Source organism: Scophthalmus maximus, chromosome 22 (assembly GCF_022379125.1).
Source record: "Scophthalmus maximus strain ysfricsl-2021 chromosome 22, ASM2237912v1, whole genome shotgun sequence".
Taxonomy (NCBI): Eukaryota; Metazoa; Chordata; class Actinopteri; order Pleuronectiformes; family Scophthalmidae; genus Scophthalmus; species Scophthalmus maximus.
The window spans coordinates 5,470,001-5,492,042 of NC_061536.1; the positions used below are offsets into that span (position 1 = coordinate 5,470,001).

General features: G+C 46.2%; 2 protein-coding genes across 9 annotated transcripts in view; both read right to left on the reverse strand.

The window, feature by feature from the left end:
• ahdc1 (AT hook, DNA binding motif, containing 1) overlaps positions 1-6,440 on the reverse strand; it is an 18,286-nt gene extending 11,846 nt beyond the window's left edge. Inside the window, exon 1 of one of the 2 annotated variants that reach the window (XM_047330073.1) lies at positions 5,551-6,440. The gene's annotated coding sequence lies outside the window, so the exon portion shown is untranslated. The remainder of the gene's footprint in view (positions 1-5,550) is intronic. The other variant, XM_047330074.1, reaches the window with a different exon arrangement.
• A 405-nt stretch (positions 6,441-6,845) lies between these two features.
• yrk (Yes-related kinase) lies at positions 6,846-21,914 on the reverse strand. 7 transcript variants are annotated; one of them, XM_035619904.2, is made up of 15 exons: positions 21,744-21,914; positions 21,241-21,506; positions 16,040-16,083; positions 15,025-15,306; positions 14,624-14,726; positions 13,779-13,877; positions 13,510-13,613; positions 13,243-13,392; positions 12,065-12,229; positions 10,542-10,721; positions 9,987-10,063; positions 9,717-9,870; positions 9,370-9,501; positions 7,993-8,210; positions 6,846-7,297 (listed from the first exon to the last, which is right to left on the reverse strand). In XM_035619904.2, exons 4-14 carry the CDS (start codon positions 15,281-15,283, stop codon positions 8,002-8,004), a joined length of 1,632 nt encoding a protein of 543 aa, XP_035475797.1. In that variant the 5' UTR covers positions 15,284-15,306; positions 16,040-16,083; positions 21,241-21,506; positions 21,744-21,914; the 3' UTR covers positions 6,846-7,297; positions 7,993-8,001. The 7 variants fall into 7 exon arrangements, with proteins under 7 accessions (XP_035475797.1, XP_035475793.1, XP_035475799.1 ...); XM_035619900.2 differs by having other exon boundaries at positions 6,846-8,210; positions 21,744-21,903; XM_035619906.2 differs by having other exon boundaries at positions 6,846-8,210; positions 15,037-15,306; positions 21,744-21,900.
• Positions 21,915-22,042: the final 128 nt, after the last annotated feature.

Genomic DNA, 22,042 nt, shown 5'->3' on the forward strand with positions numbered 1-22,042 from the left:
ACACACGCACACCCACACACCTCCCACCCCCGCTTTCTCTCCCACAACACACACGCTCCCATTCCCCAACACCCCTCCCTCATCTTCAACTCAGCCTGACACTCTCTATCCTCTCTCACTCTCCTGCAGGCAGTTTCCTGGCGCTGCTGATGGCCGCCCCTCACTCAGGTCATGTGACCGACCGCGCCAGCCGGGAACAGCCAGGAATCGTGCACGTGTGTGCACACGGAACCACCTACAGGATTACGCACAACCAAGGACACCCATGTCCCTATGTCTTGAAACACTCAAACACCTGCAATTACAAGAATGTAAAACCAACCACTTAGGTGTAAACACAGGAGCAGCCCCACTTACAGTTCACACAGGTGCGCGCGAACACACATGCACGCACACATACAGATACACACATCGAGCTGACATGTACACGCAAATAGACAGAAACACACATGCATGGTCCACATTGACATGCTTGGCAGGAACTCACACACATACACATACATACACACACACACACACACACACACACACACACACACACACACACACACACACACACACACACTTAGAAACCACATGTACAGACACACACAGCCATGCATATCTACCTCACACACAGAGGACACACAAACCAGATGCTTGGACCCAGACACACTCTCAGACCTTGAGGCCAGTGTTTTGGAGAGGGGCCTCTGTGCTGCGGCCCTGACTTCCTGACTCCTCCTCCTCTCTCCATACTCCTGTTCCACAGTTGCTGTGGGAGACGCTGCTGCAGCGCCCGTTGCCAAGGAGAAGGCTGCTGGCTGTTTGAACAACAATGGCCGCCTTGTGAACATTCCAACTGTAGGTACTGACAGCTCATCCGCCACAGTCTCAACATACATACCTCTCAAGAAGCACACGCAGACACACGCGTGCTGCCCACACTACACACCGACACTACACTGTACCCCTCCGGTTCTTGGACCTAAAGCCTGGGCGAAGTAACACACTCAGATACAAACACAATCAGGCATGTACACCGGCGCACACACACATCTGAACTCGCTCTGAGAAATTATGACTTTTGCTGAGAGGATAAGAAACCCTTCAGTCCCTCCCCATCTACCTGCATCCACCTACCATCTCCCTGTCTGTCTCTATCTCTCTCTCACACACACACACACACACACACACACACACAAACACACAGAGCGCAGTGCATTCATCCATCTTTCCCCTTCTCCCCGACTACTCTCTGTCTTTCTCTCTTATCTCTTTCTCTCTCCTCCCCCTCCACAGCCTTCTGCTTTCACTCTCTCACTCGCTCTTTACTTGCTCATCCCTGCCTCCCTCTCCCTCTCTGTCTCAGGAAGTGTGTGTTCTCACTCTCACGTACACACACATGGACGACACACACAGAGGCACACACAATCTCTTTCTCTCCTGGAAGGTAGCGAATCTTTTCGTCCCTTGGGGGCAACACTTCCTCAGAGAAGGAGGGAAAAGGGAAAGAAGAAAGAGGAGTAGAAACAAGGGTGGAACGGGCAAGAGAGGAAGAGGAGTAGGGAGACGGAGAGGAAGGGCCGGAGAGAAAAAATTAAGGGAAGAGGGTGAAAACTATATTCACGGTGGGGGTTCATAGACAGACCCCTCAGTGCTCTGATTATCTCTTCATATTGATGGGACAACATTGAAGCCGCGGTGCTGGAACGTTGAGACAGAGACAAAACCAAATTGAGTTAGGGTGGGGGTGTGTGTGTGTGTGTGTGGGGTGGGGGGGGGGGGGGGGTGTGTCGAGGGTGTTGAGGAGAATCACTAACAAGTCTCTGCTTATCCTCTGACTCACTGTTTTCAACACACATACCCAGACACATGTGTACGCACACTCACACGGCGCTACAAACAAAGATAACTCTGACGCATGAGTGTGAGGAAACATGAAATCAGACATATACTGTCCATGTGCGAGTATGTTGTTCTGCAGATAGGTACAGTGTGTGTGTGTGTGTGTGTGTGCGCGTGTGTGCGCGCGTGCGAGCGTGTAAGACTGCGAGTATGCGTTGTGTGCAGACACAGAGAGATTCTTTTCTGCGTGTACGTCTGTATGTCTGCGTGTCTTCCCCATCTCTCGCTCCTCTTTAATAATTGAGCTGATTCTGTCCAGCTTGTTAGGGAGGTACACAGCAGCTTCACACTCTTTCTCTCCTTCTCATCCTCTCACACGGTCTATCTCTCCCTCCTCATCCTTCCGTCCCGCCACTCTCCCTTCATTTATCACTCCTTCTCCTTCCTGACCCCTCCGTCCTCTCTCTCGCTCTCTCTCTCTCACAGTTGGTCCCTTCCCCAGCTCTCTCTCCTCCTCTCCCTCTTTCTTCGAAAAATCCCTCCTGTTCTTTGACCTCTCCCTCGCCTCTTGCAGTTGCACCGCCCCAACCCCACCCCGCCCACTCCACAGCATCCCTCCACCCCGCTGCCCTCCATCATCCTTCTTCTCTTGCCTCCCTCCCTCCCTCCATCCTCCAAAGGTGAGAGGTCGAAGCTTCCTCTCCACTGTCAGACTCAAACCGGCTGCAACCAGCCTTTGGGGGTGGGGGGCAGTGGGGGTAAGGAGAATGAGGAGGTAGGTGAGGCAGGACAAGGAGGGAAAGGAAGGTGGGAAGGAGATAAGTGGGATGAAAAGAAGAATAAGAATAGGAAAGGGGACAAACTAAAGGACAGATACATGGGTAGGGGGGTTGGAGGGGTTAAAAGAGGGAAGGGGGTGAGAGAAGAGAGAAGGAGAGATGTCTTCTACTGAGCCGGTGCCTTTGGCGCTGAGAAGCCGTTTTATGAATGTATCGTGTGGGAGGTGACAGAATGGAGCAGCATACAAACACTGCTTACACTAATGCTAAATGGTCAATGTGTGTGGGTGCATTTGTTTGTATTTGTGTGTGTGTGTGTGTGTGTGTGTGTGTGTGTGTACGTGCTTGTGTGTTTGTGTGTGTGTGTGTGTGTGTGTGTGTGTGTGTGTGTGTTAGAGAGAGAGTTGAGCCACGTTTACCTGCCTGTGGCGAAAGCTATTTCACTTCAGGTGACGATTAGATTAATAGGAGTCGTAAAAGACAGTACCCTTCACTCCAAGGACAAAGTAATGGCTAATTATTTTTGCCAGTAGCTTGTTTCATAGAAAAAAATCTTAAAATGTCCTACTGTTCCATTTTAAAAATAAAAGGTAGATTAGATAGAGTTGGTTGCTTTTTAACAGAGGAAACCTGACTTGTAAAAATCATCAGAAGACATTATATGATATAATTTGCATGCCAATGTCACAGTTTACCCGTCAAGACATCCTCTGAGGGCTCTAAGTCATCAGGAGGAAGCTCTGGGCTCTAACCAACCAGAATCTTTCAGGGTGAACAGATGTGCATTGTTTATGTGAATCTGTGCCCAAAAATCAATTTCTCGTGTATTCACAGAGGCATTTAAATTGCTGAGTAATAATGGCCTGACTCATTCACAACGCCGGTGTAAATTCCCTTTTCCTGCATGGCTGTAATATATCTGTTGTGAGGCGCTCAAAGACAAGTGCCAGGATGATCTTCGACTGACTTTCAAAAAACATCTGTAACCCTCCCCAAAAAAGCTCTTTGTTGCATTTGAAAAATCTTGCGCACAGCTATAAGCCAAATGTGTGAAATGAAGCCTGAGATCATTTTGAAGAATCAGCATCTGATCAGATTCAATCTCTAGTAGAATATCCTCAGTTTTAGATTAGTACACCGTGTCTATATTGGCAGTGGAAGTCTGGTCTGTTAGCTAAGGTCAAATTTTAATGACAGGACCACAAAAGACCCCAAAGTGTTTCAATAACTAATTCTATCTTTCAAGGTAACCATCTGCATATTTAGACCTGATGCATGAATGAACTGGAACTCCTCTGAAACACAATTCAGCTCATCAACAGGTTGCACCGTTTTGAACTTAAAACTTCCAGACGCACCAGGAAATCAGTGGAAGTCGATAAATACTGTGCCATCCTGTCTTCTCCATCTCCATGGCGACCTCCATATCAAGAGGACGTCTGACTACGGCAAGTTCACATGCTGATAGGCAGAGAGAGAAAACAGGTGATTGGTTGATCTGTCGGCTATCATATCAGCAGGGTGCATCTTTGTGACACTGAAACACACATGCATGCACACACACACACACACACACACACACACACACACACACACACACACGCAAACACACACACGCACACACATGTGCCATTAACCCGAATGCCTACAAACAGCAGCAGGGCACAAACAAAAGGTATTTCCACAGCACACACACACATGCACACACGCACGCACACACACACACACACGCACACACACACACACACACACACACAGGTTTGAGACGAGATTTGGTGTGTTAGGTGCGCTGACCCTGCCAATGAGGACAGGCGGAACATCAACGGCGCTACAAGGCCGTTGCTATGACAACTATCCCCGCTCACACAGGTAGGAGGCACAATGTGCCTAAGCTGTTACATGTTCACATTCTCTTTCTCTCTCACACACACACACACACACACACACACACACACATGCACACACACAGGGCCATGCACTCAAGACAAGTCTCACAGAGCGGCTGCATGCCAGGGTGAGGCCATTTCCTTTTCATTCCAGCATTCAGAGGGCTGAAATTATTAATCCAAGTGGACCTGCCAATAAGAGAACTCACTCTTTAACCTGCGATTGAGAGAGTGAGACTGTGTGTGAGTGTGAGACAGAGAGAGAGAGACAGACAGACAAAGCATCACTCTGCATACCAACAGCACCTGCACTAGGGAAGCCAGTGCACGTCTCTGAGGGGGCCCTTAAATAACGAACTGTCACTGCCCAGACTCTGACATTGACTTCCCTCTCCCTGTCCTCTCTCTCAGCTTCTCATGCGCTCTTTCTTCCTTTGTCAACCCCCCACCCCCTCCTCCCCACTAAACCACAGACAAGAGCTGATAATCACCACCATGAGTACGCCGTGTCTCTCCAGCTCGGCAGCCCTGTTGCCACTGCAGGATGTGCTGCTGCTGTGTCCTGCCTAACTGTCCTGATAGCTTGGGGGGGGGGGGGGGGGGGGGGGGGGGTTGTCTGCCGGGATGGAAACCCAGGGAGTTGGGACTCTCTGTGTCTCCTGTTTATCTGTAAAGCAAACATCTGTCCATCACGAGAAGCTGGGCTCACAGTCAAACCTCCGGTGTGTGCCACTGGCATGTAAATTCATTATTAGGAAAGTCCCATTAAACTCACACAAAGGGCCAGTCTATGGAGACAGCAAATAAACAGTGTGTGTGTGTGTGTGTGTGTGTGTGTGTGTGTGTGATGCATGCTGTTGCCTTGCCTACTGTAATAAAGAGACTAAAATGTGAGAATTTCTATCAAGATATCAGACAAACAGGTGGGGGTACACAGGGTTCATTGCGCGCACATTCAGTCCCATTGCGTGTGCGTGTGTGTGCGCGCGCGTGCGTTCGTGTATCTGTATGTTTGAACATCATCAATTGACATCAAGCCTCACACGCTGCATACCTACAGTAAAAGCCCAGACGACCCAGCAGCGCGAGCGGGACGCACGCAGAGCCCCGTCCGTTCACGACGCACCGATGAGGTTGACGTATTAAATACAACAAACAAAAAAAGTCAAAAAGAGAGGGCTGCCAGAGGTGCGCAGCACAGCTGGCGGAGCGGACAGCGGGCACATCTCTGCTGCTGTGTAGTCGGTGCAAGGCGCTGCACGCGCACTCACCAAGGGGGAGAGAGAGGGAGAGAGTCTGGGGGCTCGCGCTGCTGCTGCTGGAGCTGGTGGTGGTGCTGGTGGTGGTGGAGCTGGTGGTGGAGCTGGTGGTGCTGGTGGTGGTGGAGCTGGTGGAGCTGGTGGTGCTGGTGCGGCGGCGGCGCTTCACGGAGCCGTCGCCTTGACGGCTGCAGCCGTCGGTGAACAGCACTTCCCCGTCATCTGGGCTCCTCGCCTCGCAGGCAGCGAGTCCTCCCGCATCGATGGAAACGCCGTCGCGCGCCACCGTCTCGTGCGACCCGACGGCGGGGGGGGGGGAGGGGGGGGGAGAAAAAAAAAAACCCCGCTCCTCTGGCTCACGTCGAGATCTGCACCCACAACTGATGGGGAAGCGAAAAAGCAAAACGGTGAGAAATGTACAAAATTGGAGAGCAGGGACGTTGGTTCACAAGCCTCCCCCCGGTGAAGGCGCTGACACGACCGCGCCGGAGCCCTGTCCTCCGGTCCCGGTGACAGGCGCGGGACTCCCCAGTATGCGGGAGGCGAAAACCGTCGTGCGCCCGTGCGTCTCTGCCTCCGCGATTCCAGGTCTGTCTCTCGTGCGCCCCAGCCTCCGCCGTGCCTCTCCAACGTGCCTGGCTGTCAAAACCATCCGGGCACCCGTAGCTGGCCTCACTTTACACCTCTGGAACCATGGGAACAGTAGTTTGCTGGAGAATGACAGCTCGAATGTGAATGAAGAGAGGGAGAGACGGCGCGAGGAAGAGTGGGAGGACAGAGAGTGGCTGTCTGGAATATCAATACCCCTGATATCATAAGCCATTTTACATTAAAATGCAAAGGTACAAATGTTCGGGTAACAAGCCTGCTGCGATACACTACTTTTTTTTACTTTTTTTCATTTGGGTAAATGTGTTATTTCAGTAGACGCCATACTGAACTGGCTCAAGGTTTTGCTTGGAAAATGAAAGAGAATGAATTAAAAAAAACAGAGGGAAGAAGACATGTTTTCATTCATATGCATTTGTGTCTTTCCCATTTGTTTCTGTTATGTTAGGAAAAACATAGGATATACACAGGATAAGAGACATGACTTAACTTGGAAAAAGATATTGTATCTTTATTAAAATAAAATGACAGCGGCATCTCAACAGAAAGGTTACATTCTTTTCAAAACGACATAATGAACAACAACTTTCCCCCTCAATGCATTACATTTCACCCTGCCCTCCCAACGGCTGAAAACTGCATACATGTTAAGAATAGTTATAGAAGTCGTTGTGATGCACAGATATAGCTGAGTTAAATAAAATAAAAACAGCAGAGGAGACAGTTCATACAAAATTGTCATACAAATGACTAGACAAACAAAGAGCATTCCTCACCATCTCTCGGACTTTTCTAACACAGTATGAAAGGTACTTAAAATCGAAAAACAGCCCTTTTTTGACCACTTGTAGGCACATGTTGACGGAAAGTTTCAAATCCAGCCCCCCATCCCTCCCCTTGTCAGGACGCGGACATGGACCTGGGATCAGGTTTTCATCTAAAGACCATAACAGAGACATATGTTCAGTTATTGCAGGAGCATCAGTCTTAAAGCTAACATAAGAGTGCGCGTGTCTGTACATAATCTATTCAGTTACCACACAGATTCATGAGGTTCATTTGGACGTTTTTCAAAAAACATATTCCACCTGTTGTCTGATAACCTGCTGCAACTGACTTATATTTATATAATAACACATTTATCTTAGGCACACAGATCATCCACTAAAACTGTCTCTTCTCAGAGACAGAAGACAACATGTATGGTAGCTGAACAGATCATGTACCAACGCGACCAGCCCCCCACCTCAGCCCAACCATCTACATCTTCTTTCAGTTCCTTGTTGTCATGGTTACAGAGTAAAGCAACATTACTGCAAGGCCTGACCAGCAGAGCTCCGACTCTGCTCTTCAACATGGTTGACTGAGCTGTCCTGAACAGGCAGCAGCGATCAATGGCCAAGGGGAAGGAACTGTCTTTAAACAATTAAACAAGGCAATGATATGTGCAATGATATGTGTATTCGTGTGTGTGTGTGTGTGTGTGTGTGTGCGTGTGTCCATGTACTGTACATGAGCGACAAATACAATGACAGCATGTGCATGCACTACAATATGCCTGCCAGCGCCAGTGCATGTGTCTCTGTCTGTCTGTCTGCCTCTGTTTGTTTATCCCCTCCATGTCTGCTCTACCCGCGTGTGTCACAGGTTCTCTCCGGGCTGGTACTGCGGCTCCGTGGCGGTGAAGTAATCCTCCAAGAAGGACTGCAGGTACTCGAACGTGTGCCTCTCATCGGCCTCCCGCCTCCAGCACTGCAGCATCAGTTCATGGAGCGAGGCGGGGCAGCCAGGAGCACAGGGCATCCGGTAGCCCCTCTCCACCTGCTCCAGCACCTCGCGGTTGTTCATGCCTACAGGGGGTTGAGGAGGGAGGGGCAATGTGAAAAAGAGTCAGATCACACCACACATGAGGCAAATAGACAAAATTATGTTTGTTTTTATTATTGCCCAGATTTTATAAAAATATGATGTCACTCACAATATAATACAATGAATTTCAGTATTGTTTACTAATATTGTTATTTGATTTTTCCAGTTTCTTGTATTTTTAGCTAAGAATTTCAATACCATACAACTATATATTTGCCTTTATATTACTTATTGTTAGGGTATATGTGCAAGCTGTGATTTTATCTAATTCATTATAAATATGTGGAAAATATTTTATTACAAGATGGTGTTGCTATATTGAAAATAGGGTAAAACTCTTTCCTAGTTAAATGAAGTTGTATTATCACTTATCACAACAGGCAGTGGCAGGAATGATGCAAAATTAAAGAAAATAAAAAATTAATTATATTATTTCTGATTCAGTTTGTAGGTGTCAATAACATTTTGCATCCATTTAAATCAGTGCTCCAGGACATAGAGTGAAACCAGGAATGTTTTTGCTAAGATCATGATCTGCACAGCAAATGCACAGCACAGTCGCAGGTTCTTAAGATTTTTCTGACCCAGCTACTTTCGATGCACTGTTGAGCAAGGCATTTGCATCTGCAGCACAGAAATTTTGTCACCCCCTTCTGGCAACGGAGAGTAAGTATACATACCCTAACTGTCAGTGGCTCTGTTATTCTTTAGACTGTAATCCTTTCTCTGAACGCAGAGTTTAGATTTTATCTGGAGCATCAGAAACTTTTCTGTCTAGTTCTTTTTCCCCCGCCACAGACTCCATCGTACCATTAGTTGCTGTAGCCTACTCTGTCTCAGACGTTACGGTTGCTCCCATCTTGAACACTGGCAAACCAGTCATGCAGGTTGCGTAAAACGCATTGCTTACTGATGCACGAGCGTGGGAACGTCACCACAGACACCTGATTTAAACTTTAAGTGTCCATAAGCTAAAACTTAAGTAAACTCTCCAACATTCCACATTTATCTGCAACTGATTATCCAGATAGGTAAGAATGTAGCTGGAAAATTACTACTAATGGAGAATGTTCAATGACGATTGACTTGTCAGTCCATGTGAAGTTCAAACATGCTAAACAAACAGGTTTCATGCAGTACCTGGGTACGGCACACGTCCCTTAGTGATGAGCTCCGTCAGTAGGATGCCAAAGCTCCAGACATCTGACTTGATGGTAAAGCGTCCATACAGTGCAGCTTCTGGAGCTGTCCACTTGATGGGGAACTTCGCCCCTGAAACCATGGCAACACAGTGAAGATGCATAATCATTTAATTAGGATAGGATTTGTGTAAAAATATAAGCACGGAGGTAGAGGCTGGCACTCTTAATCATCGCCGTGTGCAAAGCGTGGCTCTCTTCCTTGGTCTGTTGCACGCACACGCACACACACACACACACACACACACACACACACACACACACACACACACACACACACACTATTACCTTGTCTAGCTGTGTACTCGTTGTCCTCGATGAGCCTGGCCAGGCCAAAGTCAGCAATCTTGCACACCAGATTGTCTCCAACAAGGATGTTAGCCGCCCGCAGGTCACGATGGATGTAGTTCATCCTCTCGATGTATGCCATTCCAGCTGCAATCTGTGCAGACAAAAAGGCCCCCCCCCCCCCCCAAAAAAAAGAGCTCAGATCTGTAGCAGAAGTTAATGCATTTCTTTTGGTCTGTCAGCGTGTGTTTGTGTCTGTCTTCATCTCGCCTGTGCAGCCATGTCCACCAGTTGAGGAAGCTTCAGGTTTTGTCCCTCTCCATCTTTTAAGAAGTCAAGTAAACTTCCTGAAAAAGAAAGAGTGTGCCAACTTTGGTCAACAAAAGGTCAAATTCAAATAAATTTTGTTTTTTTTATTCAGTTACACATAATAGCAAACATTTTAGTTGTTTCTGCAGGAGCACATCTTGATTCTGACTTTTCTGAATTCGCTTTCTGGAAGAAAATCTACAGGAATGGAAGAAAATTCAGTGTTTTACGCAGCAGGGAGCTTGAACTTTGGACTTCCAATTTATGATAAGTCTTTCTGATAACTGTGTCACCTATCTGCCAATTGTTTTTATCTAAACAAATGAAGTTAACGTTTTTGTTTCTGAAATATATTTTTTCTCATGCACTTTTTTAAATACACCATGTGTCCCATGATTTTAAAACGATTCAACTGTCACAATTCGATTGCAAAGTCAGTGGTTTCCACCAAACAGCAGTGACTCTATACTGTATCTACAGGAAGTTACAGACTTGGGAGTTCACTCGGCCTGATACCTTGGCTCATGAACTCAGTGATAATGTAGATAGGCTCCTCAGACACGACGGCGTAGAGCTGCACCAGCTTGTCGTGACGGAGTCTCTTCATGATTTGAGCCTCCTCCAGGAAGGCCTCGGGGGACATGGTTCCTGGCTTCAGAGTCTTCACTGCTACCTTGGTGGTGCCGTTCCACATGCCTGGCATACAGACAAGGGGGCGTTAATGCACACACAAGCCGTGGACACACTCACGAGACATACTGCACAAGCATACACACACACATATTCAGGCATACTGATGACTGTATATATTGTGAATGTAACATACATATATGGGAACACAAACAGCCACACATGCAGATGTAAATATCAAAATACAACAAATGTATCCTGTAACAAATACACACATGGTCAAACGCCTGCATAAGAATGGTTGTTATTTTGGAGAGCATGCAAGACATGGGTGATGTTAGGAGAGAGGGAGGTTTACTGGCCTTCCATCAGCACCAGCAGCACCTGGGCTACAAGGACAGGCACAGAGTTTGGCTGGCTTCAGGGAGAAACTCTGCATGGCTCAAAAAACCCTACACACTGGGATTTAGTCAGGGAAACTGTATGACAGCTTCAACAAGAAATTGTTTGTGGGTGTAATTGTAAATACATCCTATCAGCTAATGTGCAATTTGTCGGGGGAAACAAATCTTTGGTTGCATACATGGATATAAAGGGCCAGCCACGGCCTGCATTACCAACAATCTGAGCTACAGGACAGTAACAGGCACAACAGAGGGGGACGGATAATTTGCCTTCTGCGCCTGTAGAGGGCGTCAGAGGTCAGCGGTGTCAGTCTCACCCATCCACACATCCCCGAAGAAGCCCTGTCCCAGTTTACTGTGCATGTGCAGTGTTTCCCTGGGCACCTCCCAGGCGTCCCGCCCAAGGCCCATGGTGAGCGGGGTGGAGTTCACACAGGGATTGGTCAGGTAATAACACAGCCCGTCATTACTCCCTAATGGTGGAGGAGAGTGGAGCCGAGGAGGATGGGGGAAGAGGAAGAGGAAATGAAAGCGTGGGAGTATGGGAAGAGTGGGTGACAGAGAATGGGAGGGGGAAAAAATGTGAAGTGACCAGTAGAAAGAATGGGGAGATGGGGGGGGGTGACAGAGAGGTGAGATGATGAAACATGCACATGCAACAACAGAGGAGGAGAGGAACAACTCTGCATACCTGGATGTTTAACACTTTTCACTATTTATTAATTGACAGCTGCCTTAGGAACATTTTCAGGGATTTGTTTCATTGCTACAGGTTCTAATCAAAAACAGGTCAAGACAATCTTGCATTTGCTGCCTATGTCCAATCCACATATTTTGTTGCAGGCGTAAACAGATAAACAGGTCTTCACATAGTGTCTGTTTGTGTCTCTACACTAGAAAATGTTTTCTGATGCACGAGTCAACTGAACACAAGTAAGAAGTTATACGTCTCACATCCAGGTGTGCATCCGCTGTTACCTTACCACCCCTGCAACAAAGCCCTACCCATCCAGACTTCTCCAAACTGGCCGTTGCCCAGTTTCTTAATCAGCTGGAGGGATTCCCGGGGAATCTCCCACATATCCTTGGTCTTCACGGATAAGTCAGCAAGCTTAGGCATGCCCCGTTTACAGCTGCCAATCAAACGGCAGCACAGTCCTGCCGCTCTCTCTGAGACAAGGAGAGAGGGAGGAGAGACAAGCACACAGGCAAGGGAAACGGGAGTAAAAGAAAACGCAAATGCAAAGATAAAGAAAGGTCAAGACAGGTTGCGACTGAAAAGTAAAGGACATAACTGCAGCATTTCAGCAAAAATGGACATAAACACAGATTCTGAGCAGCAGCGACATCATGCACAGATACAAAAGAAGACAAAACAGAGACTTTTGAGCAATTTTTTTTAAAGTCCATCATATGTGAACAGATCTCTCAGGTCTCTGTTGAGGATCGTGTCATGAAAAGTGCACTCACTGCAGAGTGTTTGCTACATCAGCACAAGCCACAGGGGGGCATATTCACACTGACAGAGAAAACAGGAAGTGGAGGTTGTGAACCAAGGTTTGGTGTTTTTTTTTTCACACAAACAAGCTTAAATAGTCAGGACCAGTGAATCGAAGAAGAAATCAGCCAATCCTTTACTTAAGAATTAGAGGTGTGACCACAAGGTAAAAAACACTCACAAGTAAAAGCTCTGAATTCAAAACCTTATTTAACCTAAAGTGCAAGTGTATTATCAGCAACATCAAAAGATCTCAGACTTTCATATCATATAAATATTACATTGGAAGATTATAACTCTAATGTAAGCAGCAGTATAATGATGTACTTCATCAACAACAAGGAATTACATTTTATATAATTTCATGCAAAATCTGACTCTGAAGATGTCAAACTGAGGCAGCAGAGCAGCAGAATAAAGTAGCATCTAATAGAAATAAGTAAGCAAGAGAGAACAAACACCACAACATTGTACTTATGTACAGTGCTTGAGTTAATGTACTTTTACCACTGGTTTTAGACAGATTTGAAGTATTTAGTGAATGATTTACAAGGACTCAAGGTATTTGAGACAAAAAATGCATGTGAGAAGGAGCTCTGCAACCTAAAGCTACATGTTGAAAAAAATGCTTCCCTACTCTGAAGAGGATGCATTAGTGACCTGCACATGTGTTCATGTGTCTCACCTGTGTAGTGCTCTACCAGCTGCGGAACGGTGTCAAACTGTGACCTCGTGGTGATATAGTAGCCACCGTTGTCTAGTTTGCGGATCTTGTAATGCTTGACGTGTTCTCCCTTGTTGTCGTCCCAGTCACGGATCGACAGAGAGTAAGCGCCTGAAAAGGGATGGGAGGAGGACAAGGGAGGGAAAGTGAGGACAAGGAAGCACAGCACAAGGTATAGGTGAGAGATAGAAAGAGAGATTCATTAAAACGTGTGTGTGGTTTCTTTACCCTTTGTGGTCTCGCTCTCTCGTATGAGAAAAGTTCCCCTCTGGTTGCCGTGGCCCAGAAGTTGTCTCTCCGCATCCTTCCTCCCCATCTTCCCAAAATACCACCTGTCACCATGACAACAACACATGGGTCACCACAGCAACAGCACACATCATGGGATCTTTGCACTCGGACATCATGTCAATCATTTAAAGAGAAGAACTTTCAGACTGTCATTACTTAGAGTGCCGTGTGTGTGTGTGTGTGTGTGTGTGTGTGTTCGTACTCACTCCTCAGCCTGTATGGAGTCAACAGGAGCTACGTAGTTGGAGGGGATGTAACCCGAGTCTCCGGTGTCCAAAGATCGAGCCTCCCACCAGTCGCCCTCTCTAACAAATCACACAAAAAACATTAATTTCCGTGTATAGATATGACTTAATATTAGTATTTTTCATAAGAGTAAAATTAAATGAAATTACGACAAATGTCCAATTTAGTCCTGCTTAAGTGTGTATGTGTAATAATGGCTTTGAAGTGTCACCATTCTTATTTCTAAAAATGCACACAAAACGAAAGAGAACACAAAAAGTTGTCAAGATGACAAAGAACATGTGTGTGAACTTAGTTGAAGACACTGCGGGACTACCCAGGCAGCAAAACAGAATTTAATCATCATCATTCAAACTTATTTTAGATTTCTAGAATGGGAAAAAAACATATTTTGAGGACTGCAAGCTTTTCCAGCCTCGCAGTGTTAATTCATGGAACCCCAATCGCAGCCTGTGGCATTCAATGTATGCAAAGCAATTCATCTCATTTCTGGAGTCATAGCTGAGGGGCGGCAAGGTGATTCGGTGTGTGGGGTTTCCTCCAGGTTCTCCCACAGTCCAGAGACATGCAGGTTAACAGGCAATTGTGAGTGCGAATGGTTGTTTGTCTGGGTTTATCCCGCTTCTCGTCTAAAGTCAAATGTCACGGCAACCCTCAAAGGATAAGAAGTATAACCAATTGATGGATGGAGTCATAGCTGATGTCATTTAACACTGGTCACACATATTTAACATAAATTTATCATCTCTCGATGCACAATGTCAAATCTTTTTGTCAGAGACACTGTCAGCGCATTTGGACTCACGTATTGTTGATGATCTGAAATTTCTCTCCTTTCTGGAAAGTGAGGTCATCTTCGGTGCGAGCGTCATAATCATACAGAGCAATAAAGAGCGTGACTCCACCACCTGCACACGTGGTTACACAAAGACACAAGGAAATAAAGACTTTACAAGTTATATACAGTACACTGGTTCATGCCACTGAACTTCTGATGGTGCATCAGTCATAAAATCCATGCCTTGCAGCAAAAAAAAAGTGAAAACCCACAGATTATTTTCAAAAATCTAGTAGTGATACCAAAGTTTCCAAAGATACAAACACGCTAAATTCAGAGGGAAATGTGTAAAAAGTAATGCACACGACATTTAGAAAAAAGAATGGGGATCATTCATGATAAAGATTGAATCGAACACACACACGCACACACAGTCGTACTAGTTATGCATCCAGGCCGTTGGTGTGCGTTGGGGTTGGGGAAGATGGTGCTGCATGAGAAGCCCTTGTTGAAGTCTGGGATAGCCTGAGTGGGGTCGGGACAGTAACGGCCCTGGGTCATGCCCGTGGACGACCCTCCATCTGCGTTGCTAGGAGACAGATCTGCAATGTTTACTGCTGCTGATGCTGCTGCTGCTGCTGCTGCTGCTGCCTTGGCGGACTTCTGCTTGCAACAGGCACACCCCATAATAGCCAGAACGGAGACAGCGTCTGTGAAAGGAGCAAAATTTAGCTCGTCTTCATTGCTGCTTGTCGCTAAAAACTTTTCTTGAATCTGGCATATGTATAATTATTCACAGCAACATGCTTGTGGACAGAGATGACAACAGAAGGAATATACAAATCCAACATTCAATCCAGTGATTTAGTATTCAGAAATAAAAGCAGCAAAATCCAAGATATGTTTTTCTACTTTTAGTCCAGAGTTCGTGTCCTTCCCCAGAAAGAACAGATCCTACATTTCCCATAATGCAACTTGATTATGTATTCCATGATAAACATCCACATCATTCAAACTCCATCTGTTAAAAACTGTGTCTCAAGCCCAGGCACATTATTTCTGTCAGATTTGAGGACTTTTTTTTTCAGTGCGACAGGATGAGTAGAACTCAATTTAGAATAATCTAAATTCATGAGCAAAATCCCATTACATTACAGTGATTACTTAATAATGAATAACAGTATCTCCATTTATCAAAACATTTTAAGAGAATTATCACAAAGTCAGTTTCCAATAATTGTATTCAATTTTTTCTTATATTAAGAAATCTGTTTCCCCTTATTTCTGTCTGACTGAGAAAGACACACTGGGTGAAAGTGAAAACAGTGGCAACAACAGTAACAAACTTTAAACAAAAACAACTTCCCTCAAGAAGGAGGAGGAGGGGGGAGAGGGAAGAGGGGGTGGAGGTAAGACGGGAAGGAGAAGTTAACTTTTTCTCACCTGATGTCTTCCTCTGTCAGATCATCTGTCAATCACCATCGCCACTGAGTAAAGAAAAAAAGAAAAAGGGGGAGAGATGAGTGACAATGGGGGTGGAATGAGAGAGCAGGGCAAAGAGCGGATGAGTGGCAGAGGAGCAGAGAGGGAGACGGTGGCGGAGGAAAGCTCAAGAGCGGTAAAGCGTGAACAAAGAGACACGTGAAGGGAGAGTCAGAGACGAGACAGCTCCACGTAAAGAAAAGAGAGAGAGAGAGAGAGAGAGAGAGAGAGAGAGAGAGAGAGAGAGAGAGAGAGAGAGAGAGAGAGAGAGAGAGAGAGATGTGAGGTTAGCCACTTCCCTTTTTGTTTCAAGAGTCATTCTCTCTCTGGCCAACAGCTGTGTGTGTGTGTGTGTGTGTGTGTGTGTGTGTGTGTGTGTGTGTGTGTGTGTGTGTGTGTGTGCGCGCGCGCGCCTATACACTTAGGGGGGTACAGTAACTGACTCAATGTGACAAAGTGAAATGCATTTCACATAGGGTATTGTGTCGGTGTGCACACATGAACGCAATTCGGACTTCCAGTTTTGAGCGAACCGCATTGTTTCAGTAGCACGGGTGTTGACAAAGCAAAAGCTGGTGCCAACATCAGGAGGAAATAACACACGGCGAGGACTGTTCAACACTCTGTGTGCAGCTACAGACGCCCACGTCCAGCCATCATGAGCTTTCCCAATCAACCTGAGCGCCCACTGCCAAGTGCCTTGCTCAAGGGCGCTCAAATTATTGTGTACACCTTTGCGTGACATTTTGGGAAATACCCCCTGGCAGAGGGTAAGACGATGATCATTTACACTCTCATGTCTGAGGAGTGGTAAATACGAAGCTACGTCCAGCCGCTTGTATGCTCCAAGCCTTAGACTAAAATCCTCCAACCACGACTTGCTAGTTGGCTGCAACACTTGCAAGTTGTATTACTACTGTTGTTATCATTATAAGAAAAACCGTCCCCTAACACCTTATTAGCGGATGATTCAACAATACATTGTGTTGTCTGTTAACAGCCCTGCGGTGAATCCATCAGTACCGTCATGGAGGTTGAAATGATCCATTTTCAGAAGGTCCCCACATAATAAAAGAAATCCTCAATTGCAGAACTTTTTTCTTATACTAAGGCTACCCTCGTCAATAAAAATGGTGTGAACTAAATATTGGAAACACCCTCTAAACAGAACTGGCAGCAACAAAATGACAGTCGAAGCGACGCCTCTCTAAAGTTTTCGACCAAGATGAATACTGTTACCTTCATTACAGTAGGACTTATTCCAAGACTGTTGTGGTGTACCTAATAAACAGGTAAATGAATATAGAGTGGCTCTGAGATTCATACAGGCAACTTTTCAAGCTGACTGAACTCCGGATTGCAGCCTCCCCACCTAGTGAGGAATGTGAGGGAAGTCACACACAGGAAGAACAATACAGATTACGCCAGCACGGCACAAAAACAAAAGTTATTCATTTTCATTTTGAGAAAACACCAGGGCTCCCTAAGAGACAAGCGCCAGTGGTTTGTCCCGTCCGCGCAACACATTTCTCTGAAATGCCTCTCAACCCTTGAAGCAACAGGAGCTATTAAGGGCCTCATACGTGACAGTCTTACATGTGCAGATGCCTGCACGCAAAAACTCATTCACTATCAGGTCAGCCATCAGGAGAGCTACAGGAAGTTACCCTGTTAGAGTTTCCTGTCCACCCCTCGGATGACTCCCCCCTTTCCTGGAAACACACACACACACACACACGCACGCACGCACGCACGCACGCACAAACGCACACACACACACACACACACACACACACGCACACGCACACGCACACGCACACGCACACACGCACACACGCACACACACCTCTCTTCCCGTCTGTTTGCTGTTTACTCCTCCTGACCCACACCCGTCTGACTCTAACCTTTAACATTCCCTCCATTCACCTCCAGCTGCCAACTTCTTCCTCTGTGAGATAAAACAACGGAGAGGAGAAGTGACAGAGGACGTAAAAGAGGCCTTTACATCGCTGCTGCCCTTTTGGCTCATCCCCTCTTTCTGGTCTTTTCTAAGATTGTCAGATGACCATCGACGGGATCGGCAGAATAGCAGGAATATGTATTCACACGCTCACATTTGCGTGTGAACACTTTTTCGAATGTTTACGAAACGGCCACGCAGTCATTTCTCTCGGCGGAGTTCCTGTTGTCCAAATTTAGTTTCGACCATCCGCCTACCTCTCTGCGCGGAGGAGCTGAGATAATTCAGTCGACTGAGGCCTTCGTGCATGAGAGAAACACCCTTGTGAAACGCTATTTACTACATATACGGCACAACACTCGGACCCACAGGACAAAGGGTTTCAAACGGCAAATACGCGCACACACAACGCACGTTCATGCATTTCCTCTGTGCTTTGTGAATTCTGTTAATTTTTCAATCCACTAAAAAAAGTTTGCGCTCGAGCAGTGGGTGTGTGCATGTGAGTGAGTGGGTGTACAGTGGTGAGGGTAGATGGGGTAACACGCAGTCTACCTAAATACTTGTTAGTACCTTTTAGGTGTGTGAAAAGAGTTCTGCTCAAGTGATCACACCAGATAAATTTAAAAATTAGCCTGAGTTCCTCTTTGCCTCCTGAAGCTAAGTAATGAAAAGTGTCACGTGAACACCATCTTTCACTATCTGCCAGTTGAAACTATGATGTAACAACAAAATGCTCACAGTCATTTCTGAATGATGCAACCGTCAATAAAGATTGCTCCTGAAACAGAAAGACAACCAAATTAAGAATTGACACGACATTTAATGTATAAACATGAATGCACATAATTTCTGCATTGTCTATTCTGTAAGATAAAGGTTTTCACATCTGCAAAAATAAACGCCAACACCGACATGTCTGTGAAAGGCTCACATCAGCCGACATCATCGGCCAACCGATATATCAGTCGGGTTCTAGGAAATACACTTAGTAACTTTCCACTACTGCACAAAGGTAATTTGATGTCAATTTGTACACTATGAACAATAAAGGGAAGATCATCATTTCTGACCTAAAAAGCATTAGCAAACATTCAGTTAACTCTGAAAAAAATCAAAATGGCATCACCCTCCGTCGTCAAACTCGCAAACATCCAAATCCTGATGACACACCCTTTCCTGCACGGTGGACTGCAGATAAGCTGGTCCCAGCTGGGAATTCACCATGGGAACACGGAGTGACACACAAACAATTGTCCAGATCTGTAGAGGGTTTTTTTTTTGTTTTGTTGGTACTTTTACACAATTTCTGTGACTTTCTCCAATCCCTCTCCTGTTTTTCGTGTTTTCTCCCGCGGGTTTCTCACCTACCTTTCACTCCGACCCTCTCCCTCGTTAGCAGGAAGCCCGACAGGATGCAGAGTGTGAGTGGGGCAGGAATGATAGGACAATGGGAAGCAGGCTGTCACCGAACCCCTCGTGCGGCGCGTAACACATACTCAGTGCATACACACACATACACACACACACACACACACACACACACACACACACACACACACACACACACACACACACACACACACACACACACACACACACACACACACACACACACACACACACACACACACACACACACACAGAAACCAGAGGGATACAGCCATGACAGTAGAATGGTCATCGGGACGTCCTGTTTCCACATGAAGTCATCACTTCCTTTTGTTACAGAGGACTTTGTAGGAGAGCAAACATGAACGTTTACATGAAGTCAGTTTCTTTGGTTAAACACTCAGAGCTCATCTCTTAGGGCCAATAACAGTGAGACCAAAATGAAGACCAGACTTTCTCAGGTCCAATTGTGTCTGAAGACGTCCCCATCAACACACCACATTCGGCTGACACTCTCCACCCAGGGAACAAAAACTACATATACACGCCACAAAAAAATATACTGTATACACGCCCCCTTCCTTCCTGCCTAACCCCGAGGCTCAAGACAGGAACTGACCTCGTAAAGAAACAGGAAGTGATGAAGCACGGCCTTGGAAGAGCTAATCGCATTTTTCCCTATCCGGACCTCAAAATTCCACGACAACTCCTCCACGCAGAGCCACGAGAAACTTTCAGTGTTTTGAAACAGAGAATATACAACCTCCACCTCTCATCTGGCACTGTGAGGGGAACAAACACCTGCACCAGTCAGGCCGAGGGAAGGCCACAGACACACCTCAGAGGGAAGGACAAGCCGAGGAAACACGCAGCTCTGCCTTTTCCTCAAAATGGTTTCCTGTAGATGTGATGCTAAATAAAATCACAGTCGTTTACTGAAGGAACGTGCTCCTTAGGAATATTGAATATAATCTGACGGAGAGAAGACGTTAAACCAAAAAGACCATTTTGAAAACGCATCGATAAAAATCTGACAGGTGTGCAGTACAATTACGGCAGAGGATGCAGACAGTGTTTGCCAAAGATCCATATCCTATACTTTAATTAATCCGTTGACCCTTTGACCTTTTTTTCAAAGTCAATCAATCAAAGTTTTTTAGATACTTGTATAGCCCATATTCCCAACAACAACAAGATCCTTTATCCTAGACTCAGGTGTGGAAAGACTACCCCCCTTCTCCTACTACTTAAACTGAATACCATCTTCTCCACTTAAAAGATCTTTCATGAGAAGAGATCCTACTTCTGAGAACGTTTGACAAAACTCTGTGGTAGACTCCACTGTTTCAACACAGCAGTACCGGCAGTTGGATTTCCAAACATCATCCTCTGGTGGCGTCGGTCCACCAGAAGAGTGGAAGTGCCGGCGGCTGCACTGTATGAACTTCTCACTTCATTCACCTCTCACGGGGCCAAACTTCCTTCTATGTAACAGCGAGCCCAATTTGAAAGCTGTAACATCAACAAATGATGTGTGAACAAATAAATGGACAGAGGTGACTATGGCTGGTGTTGGTGGGCTGCTGAAAACCCCCATCCTGGTTTGTTTGGTGCTTCTTTTCAACTGAGTTAACAAACTACCATGTAACTTCTTTCACACATACTGAACAAAATGAACAAATCCATGTCATAAAAAAAAACTACCTCTCCATACAGTGCTGGTAAATCATATGAACGGACCACTCACACTCCATCATCACTAACGCTTTAAGTGCCACACACATTACATGATAAAACACAGCAGACATACCGGACACAAAACTCGTCGTCGTCCCGATGACTCCCGGGGTCAGCCGCACCTGGGACGGGGGTGAGAGTCGCCGGTGTCCGGGGCCTCGCGGGACGCACGAAGATGGGAAGAGCCGCGAGCTACGGGCGCCAGTGAAATGGAAGGTGTGAGCGCGCTCGCGCTCGCGCCCGCGCCCCGTCCGGAAGGGACTCGACGCACGCGACGAGGTCCAGCCCAGACGAACGCGCGCGTGCACCAGCGGACAGATGTAAAAGAACCAATTACATCTAATGTAAAAATGAGAATATAGTTTAGTTAGACTGTTTTGTTTGGTTGTTTATTTGTTTTAGAAATAAGGGGACAGGCTTTTAGTCAGGGTGTATCACCCAAGAACTTAAGCTTATAACTTAGAGCAATTTAAAAAAAAAAACTTTTACACATCCCACATATGCTTTCACCCTTATCATCAGCCCAGAGTTTCCATCATGATTAGCAGTAGGTTAAACTGACATAAACGTTCTGACCTGCATCAACTTCAAGTTGATGTGAAGCACAAGAGGGTTAAAGCCCGCAGACACATCGATGACCTGCGGTAACCAGCTGCACACGCGATGCATTTTGTGTGAACTACAGGAAGACCTGTCGAGGTGCAACATCCGCGTCTGTACCAGAAGAGTTGGAAGTCTAAAGAAAAACTCTTAATGAGGGGAGACTTTTCCGTTTTGTGCAGTTTTGCTGTCGGATTACCTCATCATACACTTACAGCTGTTTAAGTCGACAAACGGATGTGCTGTCACACCGCTGCGACCCTGAGCTGACCCGA